Here is a 16,041-nt window from a genome sequence, read left to right on the forward strand (position 1 = left end):
TCACAGGTAAAACATTTTTATCTCTTAATTCGCGCGGTGTTTAAGGGGACCAGGCTTCAAGCTGTTCTCCATTACATATGCGGAAGCAATACTAGGCCAATTACCCAAACATTCATCTGGCGTTGTTGCTGACACTCGGTTAACGGTAAAAAGTGGCTGTAAGTGGGACGGCCGGAAAATAGTAGTAGTATAATAAAGTAAATTCACCGGTATTGAGGTTGGAACTCTGGCCCTTCGAGCGCCAGGCGTGGACGACACTTATTGGCCAGGAAGGGTTATTGGTTCAGGCGTGTTATAGAAGGGGAACTAGGGACGTGAATTGATGCAAATAACTTTGACGTGTGTTTGGGATGCGTGCTGATGCTACACCAGTAGTAATCGTCTAATGCTGCTCAGAAAATAAGTGCCTCCGCCTAGGCATTGACTTATAACCACAGGTATGGACACACTGAAGCCCTGCGTGAAATCAAGGCAGATGAAACCTCGAATGCACTTCGACTACGCCTTGCTTCCAGGCAGTGCAAAGTTAGAAACTTTAGTCGCTTTGTGGCGACACGGTCCGCATATGGCTGATGTGATGTGCAACCGACGCCCAGACAAAACAAAAGGAAGAACTTTAATAAATTTCTAAAAATTGGGAGCGGAATAGCGGTCGCATAAAGAGCGATGCTTTCGAATTCCCTTATGTTAGGAGTCTTAAGTGCCTCTACCAATTTTTTTTTTAATATAAGCGATATTATTTTTGTCTGCGTTACTATTGAATAGTTCGTAACATTTCAGTTTATTTGTGGCGGGAGGGGGGGGGGGGGTTCGAGTGAAGTGTAAAACTGTGTCCCCTCATGCTGCTTTAGTTCTCAACCGTCAGGCGACCTACGTTCTTTGCCGCAGTTGTGCGATGCGGCGCCCTTCAAGACATCGCTAACGGCAGTGTACGGCATTCCGGAACGGTGATTGGCTCAGTGGCCGCCTTCTCGTGCGACCGCGGTTTCAAGCTGGTTGGCAACAAGAGACGCACATGCGGCGCTGACGGCCGATGGACCGGAGAGTCTCCACACTGCGAAGGTCGGTGGGCAATCTAATCGTCTCCCAAGCGGTCGAAACTCCCCTTCCTCGCCTTGCCAGACCGTTATGAATAGCCAAATTATCAGTAAAATTACATGTGTCTCGGTAAATAACGCGATTGTCAGGAAAAAGGTGTACGTTTAAATGTAAGATTTGTGCGAGACCTTTTATACATTATATAGTGCTTTGCAGAACATTGAAGGGGAACAGGCCCGTTACGATACGAGAATGAGAGAAGGCAACATTCAGCAAGGCCAAGGCAGGCAGGCGTAAAGGATTGTTTCTTTTTTTAATTTCTGCTGTTGCCCTGCATTAGAACTGTATTCATTTTTGTGGAGAAAGATAACAAAATACAAAGTACAAGGGGGCTTTCAGCCAAGAGAGCTTCGGCGCAGTGCTGCAAGTTATCTTATCTGCTGCGACGTAAAGAAATGGCGCGAAAGAATAACAGAAACCGCATAACATTTCTGCACGTGTTACAAATCTTCAGGCCGCACTTCACGAAGCCTAGGAGCCGTTGTGTATGCTTTAGACATGTGGAATCAGTGTTTTGAAGTTATGTTGCATGCGGTTGCTGTGAAGGCGCAAAACAATTTGAACACCATAGCAGCGAACCAAATTGATGTTCGAGGATGTTATCATCCTTGCTTTGTCAACGTTGTTCGCTCACAAAGCTTTGTATGATGGTATTATCACATGTAAAGGCGCTTTTCCTCCCCCCCCAACGCTTTTTTTTTTTTTTCAGAGGTCATGGCATTTGGGGGATCATCCCTTTTTATATCCACGGTTTCTCAACTGATGGTTGGTGGTCAACGTAGGGAACTGCATGGGAGATACAGCATCAGCGGCGTTACAAAGCATTTTCGAAGATCGCTGCTGTGAAACAGATTAAGGGCAGCCTGAATGGCATCCCCAAACGACAAAGTACCTTTTCCCATAGCGGCTTTGCTGCAATCATTTACCAGAAACTAGGATGATTAGGAGGCAGTTTAAACTTAATCATATGGCGGAATGCATGCATGCACTTGCCCACATATATGAAAGAGCCTTAGCTGCGGTTCAGTTCAGTCGTTCAGTGGTGTCCGACTCTTCGTGACCCTATGGACCATGTCACGCCACGCTTTCCGGTCTCTCACTATCTTCCTAACATCACATAACTTCATCTGCAGTGCCTCGAGGATGCCATCTAACCATCGCGTTCGCTGCCTACTCCTTCTCCGGCGACCCTCAACTTTTCCCAACATCAAATCTTTCTCCAGCGACTCCTCTCTTCTCATCAGATGAACAAAGTAGCTGAGCTTTAACTTTAGAATTTGACCCTCCAATGAGCAGTCAGGGTTTATGGTCGACAATATGGACTGATTTGATATTCTGGCAGTCCAAGGAACTCTCACAGGTCTTCGCCAGCACCACAATTCAAACGCGTCAATTCTTCGGCGGTCAGCCTTTTCCACAGCCCAACTCTCGCATCCATAATATTCCTTTATTTCCGCAGTTAAGAAGCGGACATCTTCACTAACCTGCGGAGGCATCGACGAAGAAAGTAGTTTTTCGGAGAGATAGCTCGCAGGTTACCATGCATGCAGCTGCCCTTAATAATAGGAGGGAAGAATGCGAAGCCATCGTCCTGCTCCGTTTACCCGTGCACGTATTGCGAAAGCCGCTCTGTTCTTTAATGAAGGACGCACTTGCGTTCTAAGTGATTTTAGCGGAAGACATCCCGCTTTTACAGTTACAACGTTCACCAGTAAAAACATATGTATGGCTTCGATTGTCATTATGGCAAGATTTGACGTTATCCACGTGATGTGTCCATCCCCCCAGGAACGGATACCATTTTGCAGACACGTGAGAGAGAAGATACAGAGGTATATAAATATTCAAATAATAAAAAGTACAATCCCCTTATATTTTGATCTGCTCGTAAAGATAACGTATTTTCCAAGCCTAACCGAAGTACCCTGATCTCCGTACATGGTATCGTGGAACTTTTTAACATCCAAAAGATGAAAGCGAAGGCTATGATTACCGTCGCGCAAGCTATCTCTGTAGTCAACGAGAGAAAGCGACCGCTGTACTACGGTTCCACCAATAGCCTATTCCTAGGATGGGCGTGGCAACATGATAGCGTACCGCAGAGATCACACACACCTTTCAAATGAAAAGATAAAATCCCTGTCTGGATGGAGTGTATAACACAACGAAAGCAACCAATCAAAGAGCCAATTCAGCATAAATCGCCGCGACAGCAATTCTTTGCGGCTTATTGAAAAGGTGGGAGCTCCTGTTAAAAGAAAGAGTGTAATTAAAGGAATATAAGCTCACTAGATCTACTCCGTCCCCTTCTGCTCTAATAAGATAATAAATAGGGATATGCACCGACCGCTCATTACGTGCATAGAACGTTTGCTTATCTAGCATGCAAGAACAAACGGGCGCAGTGATGGCGCCTGTGTTTGTGGTCTACGTCATTTTCTGCCCAAATTTGGTTCACGTTTCGAATGCGTTGTATCTGTATCCGATATAACTTTTTAGTTGAGAGTAGCATCGCCTTCGTGCCCCTTTTCTTTCCTCCTCCCTTTGTTCACTGTTCGGCACAAAGCGGTTTCTGAAGATATTTTTTTAACCCATACAAAGCACCATTTCCAGCTGCAGATATGTTCTCTGTTATGAAGCTAGCTTAAATATTCTTGCGTTGCACAGAGCCCTGACGGAATTCTTGGTGATCGTGGGCGTTTTTATATTTATTAAACAGATAGACCAGCCGTGGTGCTGCAGTGGTTGCGGCGATCGCTGTGCCCGAGGATGTAGGATCGAATCCCAGCCTTGGTGGCCGCGTTTCACGAAAAGCAAAGCGCCCTTTTGCTGTGCAATATCAGTGGACGTTAAAAAAACTCCAGGGGTCAAAATTTCCGCAGCCCTTCACTACGGCATCTCTCAAAACCCGAGTCATTTTGGGACGTTAAATACAATAAGCCAAACCAATTTCAGTAAATTCCTTTTCATAGACTTCTTAGTGTCAGGGTAAGTCGATGGATAGTGGTGGGTGTAAAATTTGTTAAGTTATATGTGTGAGGCTTGTTTCGGAAGCTTTTAGCGGACAGAACTTTTCGCAAGTTCTATCACCTCTATTGCTTCATTCCCAAGAGAAAACAGGGATTGTGCAGACTGTCAGTGGCGCCGACACATAGCCTCTTGACGTGGAATAATGGCGCATATGCCGCCGCTGGTTGTCCCGCATACCAAACTTCCCAGCCAGAGACAGAACTGAAACAAGTACCATTGATTTTTATCAAGGCCTTCTCCGTAACTGCCGGTCACTTAGGCGGGTTTACTAATAGGCGCAAGGGCACAAAAATGTAGACACTACACTCGGAAGATTGGAAACCACCGACTTCTAAAACCAATAGTTATATTCTCAGCTGCAGGATCTTGCACCCTACAAGCTAAACCAAACTTTGCAAGATGTTCCCTCAAGGTTGTGAGTGTCGTCAGCGGAGACTATGCCAGAAGCATATCATAGGGGCCATGTCACCACAAGCCTAACATAGAAACTACTGTATGCTTTATGTATATGTAGTGGGACGACATGCTGGCTGGCTCTAACATTTACCACACGATAGGGCTGGTGTCGAGTGTCCGAAAAGCAGCAGAGCCTAATGGCGTCTCGAAAAAAGGACGCTACCCTTATTTTGGAAATGCTGTATCCATTTATTCTCACGATTTTGAGAAGACAAGCTTGGATCTGAAGCCATTTTTGCTGTATTTTCTCCTGAACAACATGAGGTGACATGCGCGAGGAAAATGTGTGCGCGCATTTGTAGACAATGAGTACGGCACATTATACGTATCTTTATCTCTGCGCTGGTGTGAGCATAATATTGTTTTATGCATTTTTTTTGTATGTTGATTATGTAATCGCGTCTAGCCTGGTGCCTTAGTTCTGATCCATGCTACGTTCTCTGCCGCAGTCGTGGAGTGTGGGCGCCCGAATTTCATCGCTAACGGCGTCGTGACAGTTCAAGGGACTGTGGTCGGCTCGAAGGCCGACTACTTGTGCAACCCTGGTTTCAAGCTTGTCGGCGACAATAGCCGTACCTGCGACGCCGACGGCCGATGGACCGGCGAGCGTCCGCACTGCGAAGGTCGGTGTGGCATGTTTATCCGTGCTGAATCACGAGACCTCTGTTCCAATTTCTGGTAGCGCGTCGTTAGAGAAGGAAGTTGAATATATGTTTTCCTGAGAACACGATTCTTTCAACACTTACCCGCCCTCCCTTCAAAAGGTGTGTTTTCTGCGCCTGTGTACGGTTCTTGATATTCAAGAGCAATAGTGTGTGTGTGTGTGTGTGTGTGGGGGGGGGGGGGGGGGGGCTATAGGGATTAGCCATATGATGTCTTTATTTTTATCGAAATGAGCTAAACCAATCCACACACGAGCGAACAAAGAAAAATGCGAAGGTTTATTATATTCGGATAACCCGTATAGATCTGTACGAGCTGTTATATATGTTTTGTATGTAATTAGCTGCACAACCTGATGCACTGAAATTTTATCCAAATAAAACTCGATTTTGACGGTGTTTGCTTCGGCTCTGAATACGAAAATTATTCTTCAAGATAATGCTCCACTGTGAATTGAGCAGGAAACAGTTCGAACGTGTATTGTGTGCAGTAAAGGGACCGTGCGGCGTTACAACATAACGAGCTGTAGTAAATATGAATAGCAGGCTTCTGTCATGAATGCTAACATGGCTGTCTTCTTTTTGTGCTCTCATTACGGTGGTGAAAAAAATGAACTAAATGAAATTTACGGTATCTAGGATTTATTTGACGCCACGTTTGTCTAAACGAATCCGGCGCCCTGCACTTTGGCGTCCCTCATACACCAAGAGTCGCTGCCTGAGATTTAATCCTACAGCTTACAGCTTACAATTTCCATTTTTCAATTTGGTATTAGTAGCAATGTTTTAGACGCCGACAAGGACGCAAAAGGACGACAAGTACTAGACTTGTCGTTTCTGATCTGCGCATGTCATTATACTAGTTGTACACAATTTTGAAAGAAAATTGCAAGACAAAAACTGTGCGCATCAACTGGCCATCCAGCCCAAGGGTTCCAGAACAAGTGTGACAAGTGGGAGCGGCTGAGTGCCCGGAAGCGGGAAAAGTAGCCCGGATTTACCTCCGCTTAAGCCGATTAAGACGCGCTAAAACACTGTTTAGCATGATTATGTTTCACGGTTTAGCATTCAGATACTAGGGCACAGAGTTTGGCAAACTATGCCTTCCTCGAAATCAAACTTTTTTTGTTTTTGAGGAAATGAAAGACGCGGTTGTCTGTCTCACTCTGTGGTGGGCAGCTCTATTACAATTAATTGCATAAAATTAGGGGCACATATGTCGTTGGTTCGAGCTCCTGTCGCAGACTAGCTTCCTACTTGACCAGAACATGGATGGTAAATGGGAAGCAAAAGGTATGACGTCACCCTGAACGCTGCACAAAAAACGGTAGCGCCACAATTTTGATACAAAAGAGCGTTATATTTTCGGTATCTATCTGTTGCCGATCCCTGCGGACGCAATCTGCGCATGACATGCATGAGCCAATTAAGGCTTTCAGCTTAAAATAAATCTACTCTGGCGCCGTACGTCAAGAGGTAGCAGCTATTGCGAAGATGAACTGTCACAGCAATGCCGGGGCCAGGACGTCAGCCGCCAGCGGAGGGACGCTGTGGTGCGCTCCTGACACGAACGTAGCGAGCACGCTTTGCAGCGAAACGTGAGGTCATTTGCTTTGCGGTGCAGCAGACGAAACGCTTCCACATGTAGCCAACTATTGCACTGCGGTCCGGCCTGAAGCCATCACCGACTCTGTATACTTGATGCGCATCGCTTCGGACGTATCTGTGACCGACGGATGGGGGTGGAAGCAACGAAGCGTCGCCTAGAGTAATAGTGGCGTCTTAGAGATGCGAATGTTTTATTGTTTTAGCTTGAGTACATCATTCACTCTAGATAGGATGAACATGATCGCTGACAAAATTGGTCATTTATTAATTTATATATTATACCCTTAAAATTTTGGTGCAGTAGAGAGAGGAGGGGCAAATAACAAAGTCAAAGTATGCACAACAGAACTAGAATACAAATATAAAAGGTAAAACTACAAAAACAAAACGCCGAAAGAACTGTGTCGTTAAGTGCGTAAGCCCGCTGTTACCATCTCTGTTACCATAGCCGACCGCCATGCCTTCGGTCGGGTTGACGCAGATTGCATTCTATAATTTTTTTTTTTTGCCCCGCTGTGTATATGAATACCTGTTAGCAATATTTGGCCCATAGTGAAATTTATCTCACTTGATATAGCACACCTCAACGCCACCCCCTCCACGACAAGAAAGAGCTAGCGCATATCATGAGCTCTTACACAGTTTTTATGCTGCACCTAGGTTTGCAGAGAAATATTTCCGAATGTTTAAACTCTGCTGAGTATATGAAGCTCAGAGTGAGGTGTCGCCGGACGACTGCTGTCTTTTTCTAATGCCTAAAACCTAGATAAAATTAAAGATATGGCTTCCAAGCTGGATTACCGCAACGATCACAATGGAAGCACAGTCACGCGATCAGCGCAGGTCACGTGAGCAGCACTGCTGACTTTTATCATCACATGACCGCTTACCTGACCGGATGTTAACGACGAAAGCTACGAATTTGTCTCGAAAGGTTGACAGTTCTCGCTTTAAAGGCGATAACAGATGATAGTACGGGATCAGTTGCGTCTTGCGAGCGGCGAAGTTCGCTGCAAGGCAGAGAAACATCACTCCTGCAGCGTCTGCGTAAAATTGGCAGGAAAAGACCCGCTTGATTAGGACAGTGTCGTAAAAAACCGGTCAACATTTGCTATGCGACAAAAATCGTTCGTGTTGGCAATCCCTTGCTCGAATCTACGTGCCAAAAACTCAGCGTGCTAGTCCCGTATAGGTAACTCAATCAATCAATCAATCAATCAATCAATCAATCAATCAATCAACTGCTTCATTATTATTTACTATTTAATTAATCAAAAGTGCTTTTTGAGACATAGGACGTTTTAATATGAGTCAAAATGCATAAGGAGGTCCTATACCTCATGGCTGCATATTTCCATCCTTTTCATATGCGGAGTGTGTTTCCTTCCTCTTAAGACCTAGTGCCTCGAGAAGCCCTGAAAGAAGAAATACAAAAATGGGAAAAGAGAACTACGGGAGAAACCTAGGGCCTCCCTAGCACGACCGCCTAAATATTTTGCAACGCCGTTTAAAAGTGCTTTCTAGATAGATTATGCTGAGCTGTTTGTGCGAATGCACCCTTTCAAGAAAATGTTTAGCAAATAGCAATGCGCTGTACATCTGCCAAACGAACCTCTTTTATTATATGACAGAGTGCAGTTATAGTGTAACGAGAATAATTTTGTTCGGTTACAGTGAGCCGCGGTTGCTCATTGGAACAGTTCTCCGACGTGGCTCCTGTTGGACTAATCATCAGTGCGAACACCGGCTACGTACGCCAGAATACGACCTTGCAGGCGTTTTGCGATGGTCCAGACCTTACCTTGGTCGGAAATGGGAACTCAGTAACTTGCCTCGAGGACGGCTCCTGGGCTATTCCGTCGCATATAAAATGTAAGTCGTTTCTAATGAACTTTTCACGCACTCTCACTGAGAGTAGGGCTGTGGCATCGATGGGAAAGAAAGGCTTTTTGGAAAAATGACGTTAAATTTCTCGTACACAAAATCATGAAGAAAAGCAGAGAGAACGCGCGAAAGTGCGCGCGCACACACGCACTAAAACCGGGTGATACGTGTGTTCGTTTTATTGCTTTTTTTTTTGCTCGCAAGGGCAAGCTTTAGGATATGCCTTTTTTTTTTTTTTTTCATTATGCCCCTTACAGCCGACGCGATTTATTCTGCCCAGAATAGGTTCCCATTCGATTACTGTATTGTGTGCAGCGTATACGGAGCCGTAAGTTTTAGCTCTGCAAAGTGCAAAAATAGATCTCTTTGTGATCGTCTCGCATAGCAATGCTACGGCGCTTGCATCAGCGAGGGGCAGGGAGGAAGACAAGGAAGTAAGTGTGAGCGCAGAATGCCGAAACAACGCGAAACAGGTATTACAGTGAAGGGGAGTCTATATAGATCCTAAATATGTAACCATGCGACAACAACTGAAGAGAAAACACGAGAGGCAGAAGAAGGTACAAACTGCTTGAAACACCAGAAGGACAGGGCTGCGAGGCTAATTTTTTTTCGACCATTGGTTTAACCATGTGTTAACCTATTTAAATTTATTTAGGAGCAACCTCGATGTTTCGCTTCTTTTTCAGCATCTAAGAAATGGTAGTAACTTTTTCCAATTTTACCCTTGACTGCTTCCTACAGTTTTATACGATAAACAGGAAATGTCTTAATCGGGAATTAGTCTCTTGAAACGTCTGTTGTTAATCCCACTTTTGACGTTCCACCCACAGGCATTCAAGGCTGCGAGAACTTTGACACTAGACCGGGTGGACTCAGAGTGGAAGGGCGCAAGAACTCATACGACTTGGGCGACAGCGTCACACTCTCCTGCATTCAGAACGGGATGGAGTTGCAGCCCCATATCGAAAGGGTCGCCTGTTTGGGCGACCGCTGGTCCGAAAAAGTACTTCCAATATGCGTTCCTGTGGAGGATAAATGACCGAAATTTGGCAGAGACAAATTTCTGCGTTGACGGTACACTACACTTATTGCTAAGTTTTCTTTAATTTCTTTTTGCACCACCTTTTGTGCTGACGTTTCCAACATCGTGAAAATAAGATCGCTAGAGGTGAACCTTGTTTAGGTTTCGTTTAGCGTAAATAACGGTTGGCGGTCAGTTCTGGAGCATCTGTGATTTCTATTTTCAATTTGGGATTGCCTCCGTCTGGCGGGAGAAACACGAGATCTATTTGGTTTACAGGGGAAGCGTACTGTTTCTCTATATGAAAATACGGAGCACTTGTAGAATAAAATGCACTGAAGGTAACGCTGACGACGAAGTCTTCAGTTCAGTATTGATTATTGTTGTGTAATGTAGAAAGATGCGGAAAATAATCAAAGGTATCCGCCAATTGGGGACTTAAATTCGAAGTTTAACAAGAATGTTACCACTTATAATTTCGTGCACCGCGATCTGACAGCCGCATTAAGTCTCCATGAGTAAACTACCAGAACATCAGAACACCATATGTTTGTGTTTCAATTTGTAGACGAAGTAGAGGAATCCGAAATTAAAACACATCTCGTTCATTTGTCAGAAACGAAATTTTATGCTTTGCGTATGACAGGTGTGGCCCTATCAGTTTATTAGAGGAGCCCCGAGACACTATATATAGCAGGTGTGGTAAGCGTGGGAATCACTTCACGAGTATACTTCAGCAAGAATAGTTATTTGAGTGTTGTGAAGCTGAGTTATCTGCAATCATAGTTTTAATTTTAGCATCTTTGTGCATTCTTCTTGCACCTCTTGTCACTTTTTACATGCTCGAAAGCCACCGCTCCTCATTTCCTAATTCCACCGGGCTGCCAACGTACGTGGGAATTACCCGACACGCCGGGGCACCGCCGCTGCATGATAGCGGCCACTGTAGCTGTGTTACGTCTAAAACGATCTGACCATTATCAATTTATCGAACCATACACGTAAGCGCATGACGCCGATATGGGTGGGACCTCGCAAACATCGGTGGAAAGGGCTCAACAACTTTCGAGCACGACTGTGGGGTCCCTGATGCCTCTGAAGGGTATTATTTGTCTAAGATATTCATGACGATCAAGTATAGCAATTTAGAGAGTTAATATAATTTCCTCGCAAAGTGTTCTCTGGCACTCTTGAAGGAAAATGAAGTATGAACAACTCAGGCCGCCGACTCATTGAACGTAGGAGGAAAAGTTGATCAGCACTGAACGCTATCGCGTGTAAAGTATGGCAACAAGCAGTATACGCTGCCACTGAATTCGGTCTTGGTTACTGATTCCGGCTTGCGATGTCTAGTGGAAATTTATCAGGGTAGAACAGGATATTTATAATGACCAACTAACTCTCCTTCCCACTTCGGGCAGTTTTGCCTGGATCAGAGCCTGTGTTTGCAGCGGCTAACATCCCTGTCGTTAAGTGCACTTGAAGCCGGAGATTCTAATGCGCGTTGACAATTACAGGCGCGCCGTAGAATGTTTCTCCCAGCTAAACCGCGTAATCCTCGCAGCTCATATTTCTCACAGGAATGGCATTTTATCGTGAGTATTTTTCAATACCGAATATTAGTTTGGAGTAGTTGCCTGCTTTGACCCGAAGTCTCATGTTCCCATCGTATGCGGCGATGCCGGTGCTATCGCTGGGGCAGCGGCTCGTCTTGCATCACCACTGCCGCATACGATGGGAACATCCGGCTTCTTGTCGAATCAGGCAAGTACCCCAAACCAATATTTAGTATTAAAAAATGCTTACGACGAAATGCCATTTCTGTGATAAATTTGAGCTCCGGCTCCGAGGATTGCGCGGTTTAGCTGGGATAAGCATTCTACAGCTATATACACGCTATATGAATTTTAGCTCTTAAGAGTCCCTACATAACCGTTCCAGTCCAACGGATGTATCCGAACAATGCAGCGGGATCATCAGCCGCCTACGCTCTCATTTGTGGCGGTCTAATTCAAGTGTTACCCTAAACACTTATACACCTCATTTTATCGTCTTCACTGTGTGCGGGTTCTTACTAGGCCGTCGAGCCTCCTCTGAGATCTAGGCCGCAAACTCCGAGCTCCCGCGATCGCACACCATGGACAGCCGCTTTCACTACAAAGTGGTCATAGGAAATACGACCCAACCCAGAACATGACTTTTTGCCGGGATCAGATGTTGATTGGGTCTTCCCAAAACAGCTGGCGATGATCTCGCTGACGACCCTGTCCGTTTGGATGGGGTCTGAAAGTTGACGGGGCAAGATGGCGACAACAAACAAGTAGAGCGCGAAGGTGGTTACCTCACGTCTTCTCGTTGTCGCAGCTCGCTGTTGTCTCTCCTCGGCTGTCGTCTGTGCCCGCCGATTTCATCGCACTTTCCCTGTTGTCCTTTTTTGCCCAATGAGCATCGTTTCTGCGACGCCTAGCGGTGCGCTGTTGCGCTCGGCGAGGGAAGAGGGAAACGCGGCGATAATGAGCAGTCCTTTGGGTTATTCACCCTTGCAACCGGGGGCCCGATCCTGGATATTCGCCTTTTCGGCCATGTTGTGACGTACCCATGACGTGTAAATTAAGGCGATGCTAAAATGCGTGTACACAGAAATTGATGACGAAATTTAAAAAACAAGGAAAAAATTTACAAAAAATAACGCCGTCGTCTGCTACTTGGCGCCGATTACAAAAATGCCAACGTTGCGATTCCGAGAAGCTGAAGGGTCGGTGAGAACCGTGTTTACGCTGCATATACGCGTCGCGCGGCAGGGCGAGGCTGAGGAGATAGTGAGATACGTATAGGTTGCTGCTGTACTGTACTATTAGCTACGGTCGTTGCGACCACAGTGCATTAGTACACACGCTGCCGGACGTCCAGCAGCAGCTAGGCTGAGCGAACGGCGGTACTCGACGCAAACCCCACAAACAGCCGGTCGTCAAGTGTGAGCGATGCATTACCTGAGATGCGTGCATGTGGCTAGCTGTGCGTAAGTTTCATTTATGGACTTAGTCGCGCAGAGAAATCGGCGAGTATCAGGATTGAGCTTTGCATATTCACTTCTCAGCTAGTGTGTATATAGAATTTGTTTACGAATACTGAGAATTGGAAGCGCCCATCAGATTTTCGGGCTGCAGTTGTCACTAGAGAAGAGACACACCTGTCCGACGACAACGCTGGCCTTCTCAAGGTATCACTGCCGTTGGAAACTGCCTGCGGCAGCCCACCGTTTCCATCATGTTAGCAAGTCTGCTACGGCTACGTGTCGGCTTCAGTGGCGTAGCGTGCGGAAATCGGCCCGGTGGAGCGGCGTAGTGAAAACACGCATAGCGGAGAGCTCGATTAGGCCATATATCTGGCGATCTTAGCCTGCGTGACATCGGACCACCTTTAGCGTGTTAATTCCATCGAAATGCGATCGTCGTGGCTGGGCTACGCACATACTGCGGGGTCAGAGAGCCGAGCGTCTATAATAATTATTGAGCCATCGCGACGGGGACGTTTTCACGCAGGCGCACAGGAAACGTTACTGCGAATTTCGTCACAAAAATAAGCAGGCAAGATTTTCTGGCAGCAATGAAAATTCAATAAAAAGTGTAGCCAGATGCCCACTGGCAGCAACAGGTTAGCTTTCACGCTGATGGCATTTAATGTGCCCTTAAGTAGACATAGCACGCTGTATGCTGAGTGTCACTCTGTTGTGGCAGATGTATTATTTACCTCGTTAAAATAAAAAAATACTGTCGGTATTATTCTCCTTGGTTTCTGAGCATGTTGCATAAAACACATTTTATAAAAGTAGCAACACTGCTCGTCTGATGCAGGTACACATCACACCACAATGTCACAAATGACACAAAATTTGTCAGGTACAGCCTAGTTCCTTTGCTACTGTTTACCAGTTTTGCACTTGCAATAGCATCCGGCACTTTCTTTCAGTGCAGCAAGATTCCTCCGAGGGAGAAGGGTGAATAGGTCGGCGAGAGAAATGCCTTCACATATACTATTTGACGCTCAGGAAGTGAGGAAACAGACATGAAGAGTGAATATGATATATGATGCCTAATTACAATGAGCTAGATGCAGTATGGAAACCATTTTCTTGAAGCAATTATCATTGAATGTAGCATTCATGCACACATTAACCAGTACACATGCTACACAAAGCCCGAACCTGTCTCTGAGTGAAGCAAGGGAGCCAAAGGGGAAAACAAGCGTGACTTTAAGGACACCGTAAGTAAAAAGTAACGGCAACAAAAAAGAAAAGCAGAAGCATGCACAGGGACACTATTAGACAAAAAGAGGCATGAATTGCAAGGCTGATGTGGCCTGCAGCACATTATTTTTAGGAGAGACAGCAATGCAATCGGGTAGTGCTCAGGATTTTTTGGCAAAGGTTCATTATTGCCAGGTGATAATACTGGATGATTTGTATTGGCTTTGCCATCCCCTGTGTGCTCTTCCAGCAATGCATCATGTCCAACGTGCAAATGCCTGACATCCACTCTCTACACTCTGACTCAAAAACATGCTCAAATGAACCTCACCTGAATACGGGCATAAATATGGGAATAAAGCATGGAATTTACTTTTTCGATATTCTGATTGCATATCATTGGAAAACTAAACGTGATGGCTTGTTTAAATGAGCGTATGATTTGCAGCTAGTGTGTCTTGTATGCATGGTTTTTCCAACAGGTTGCAGTATAGCTTCTGTCCTTTATTTTGGCAAAACATACGCACTTTAAAAGACCTACTCATGTAACACATTCCCTGTAGCTTTAAACAGCTCGTCGTTGACTAACAATTGGTGTATCATTTGCTTTCGGTACTTTTTGGCATTTTTTTTGCATGCACCTGACATGAAGCCTTGCTTATAAGAAAAACTGAAAATTACAATATACAAAAAAAAATACAAAATTTCTTCACAACACTCCACACTCTACAATACACAGCCTAAAATGAAAGGCTGTCACTCATTCAAGTAATTACTGTATTGTTGTACTTGTACAGCTCATCGCCATATCTGAAAGGTGGCACTGCCTAGGAGACCAAAGAAGAGAAATTAGTTATACAAAGCAAGGGAACACAAGATAGGGTCAAAAACCCATTCTCCAAGTGTTTGGCCCAAGATAACCCCAGCACCAGCAAAGCAAGCACCCACTGTTTTACCAAAGAGTACCCAACACCACTGAGGATTGGTCCCCAAATGCTCAAACCACTAGGCTGCAACTACAGTCAAGGGATGCTATGCGTTCCGCAGTATTACCAGTATCAAAGATTATGTAACTCAACGTCATTTAAATGGTAGTCGGCACCTGGGACAGAGCAAGTATTCCTTGATTCTGTTATGGACAGGGCAAAGGTAGTTATAGTGTGTGTAAGAATGATTTTATCTATGCATAAATGCCTGCCACACCTAGAATGTTCCCTTTATGCAGTCTACCAAAAAGCAGAAATGTTTGTCTCAGGAAGACAAGCCTTAAGCATTATTTCAGCAAGTCACTCAATGTGACGGCTATCAGGCAAACCAGCACAGCACCTGAAAACTTCATGCTGTAAAAACAATTGTGGGGACACGCAAGCTCAGCATTTACCGCTATGACACAACAGCTTTTATGGCTCCTATATGCAGACTCTCGTTCGCGTGAATCGACTTTGCTACTGCTAACACTTATCTTTATTCTATGATACATATTAGTAGCATACACCTGTAAGTTATCCAATTATATGCAAGACCACTTGTCTAGATATCTATAAAGCCCACCCTAACCAAGCTGTACAGATGCGTTTTCATGGCCTAAGGGTTGCCTGTCTTATTACCCAAAGATCCTGCAAGGTTTATCATCTCACACATTCATCTCGAAGGTGAAGCCAAAGACGTCACATTGAGTACTCGGCCATGTCGCCTGTCTGAAATGTGCCCAAGATTTTCCACTCACGTCGCTTTTTGTGCAGAAGAGAGGCTTTAGCGTTGCTGCATCAAAAAAAAAAAGCAAGAAGCCAATAGCTGAACATCTACGCTACATTAGGCTCTGCTGGCTCACAAGACATTTGACCATGGTGCCAACAGCCAAGTTATAGATGCAGCTGTGGCAGAGGCTGTACCACAGAAACAACAGATGAATGTGGTCAAGATAAAATGAAATCGCTTTGTTCACAAATTGATCAATACATCATGAAAAAGAATGGCTCACTTATGGATAGTATGACATATACTATGTTCAATAGGATTGTACCTTCAGGAAG

At 45.1% G+C, this 16,041-nt stretch overlaps 1 protein-coding gene across 1 annotated transcript in view; it reads left to right on the top strand.

Annotated features, from left to right (window-relative positions):
• LOC146202796 (sushi, von Willebrand factor type A, EGF and pentraxin domain-containing protein 1-like) overlaps positions 1-16,041 on the top strand; it is a 59,959-nt gene that overhangs the window by 32,221 nt on the left and 11,697 nt on the right. The window contains exons 10-13 of the mRNA XM_084602087.1: positions 889-1,062; positions 5,034-5,207; positions 8,529-8,726; positions 9,572-9,815. Coding sequence (XP_084458213.1) covers positions 889-1,062; positions 5,034-5,207; positions 8,529-8,726; positions 9,572-9,780 — 755 coding nt within the window. The 3' untranslated portion in view covers positions 9,781-9,815. The remainder of the gene's footprint in view (positions 1-888; positions 1,063-5,033; positions 5,208-8,528; positions 8,727-9,571; positions 9,816-16,041) is intronic.

The sequence above is a fragment of the Amblyomma maculatum genome, chromosome 1 (genome assembly GCF_055883805.1).
Source record: "Amblyomma maculatum isolate TAMU_Amacu chromosome 1, ASM5588380v1, whole genome shotgun sequence".
Taxonomy (NCBI): domain Eukaryota; kingdom Metazoa; phylum Arthropoda; class Arachnida; order Ixodida; family Ixodidae; genus Amblyomma; species Amblyomma maculatum.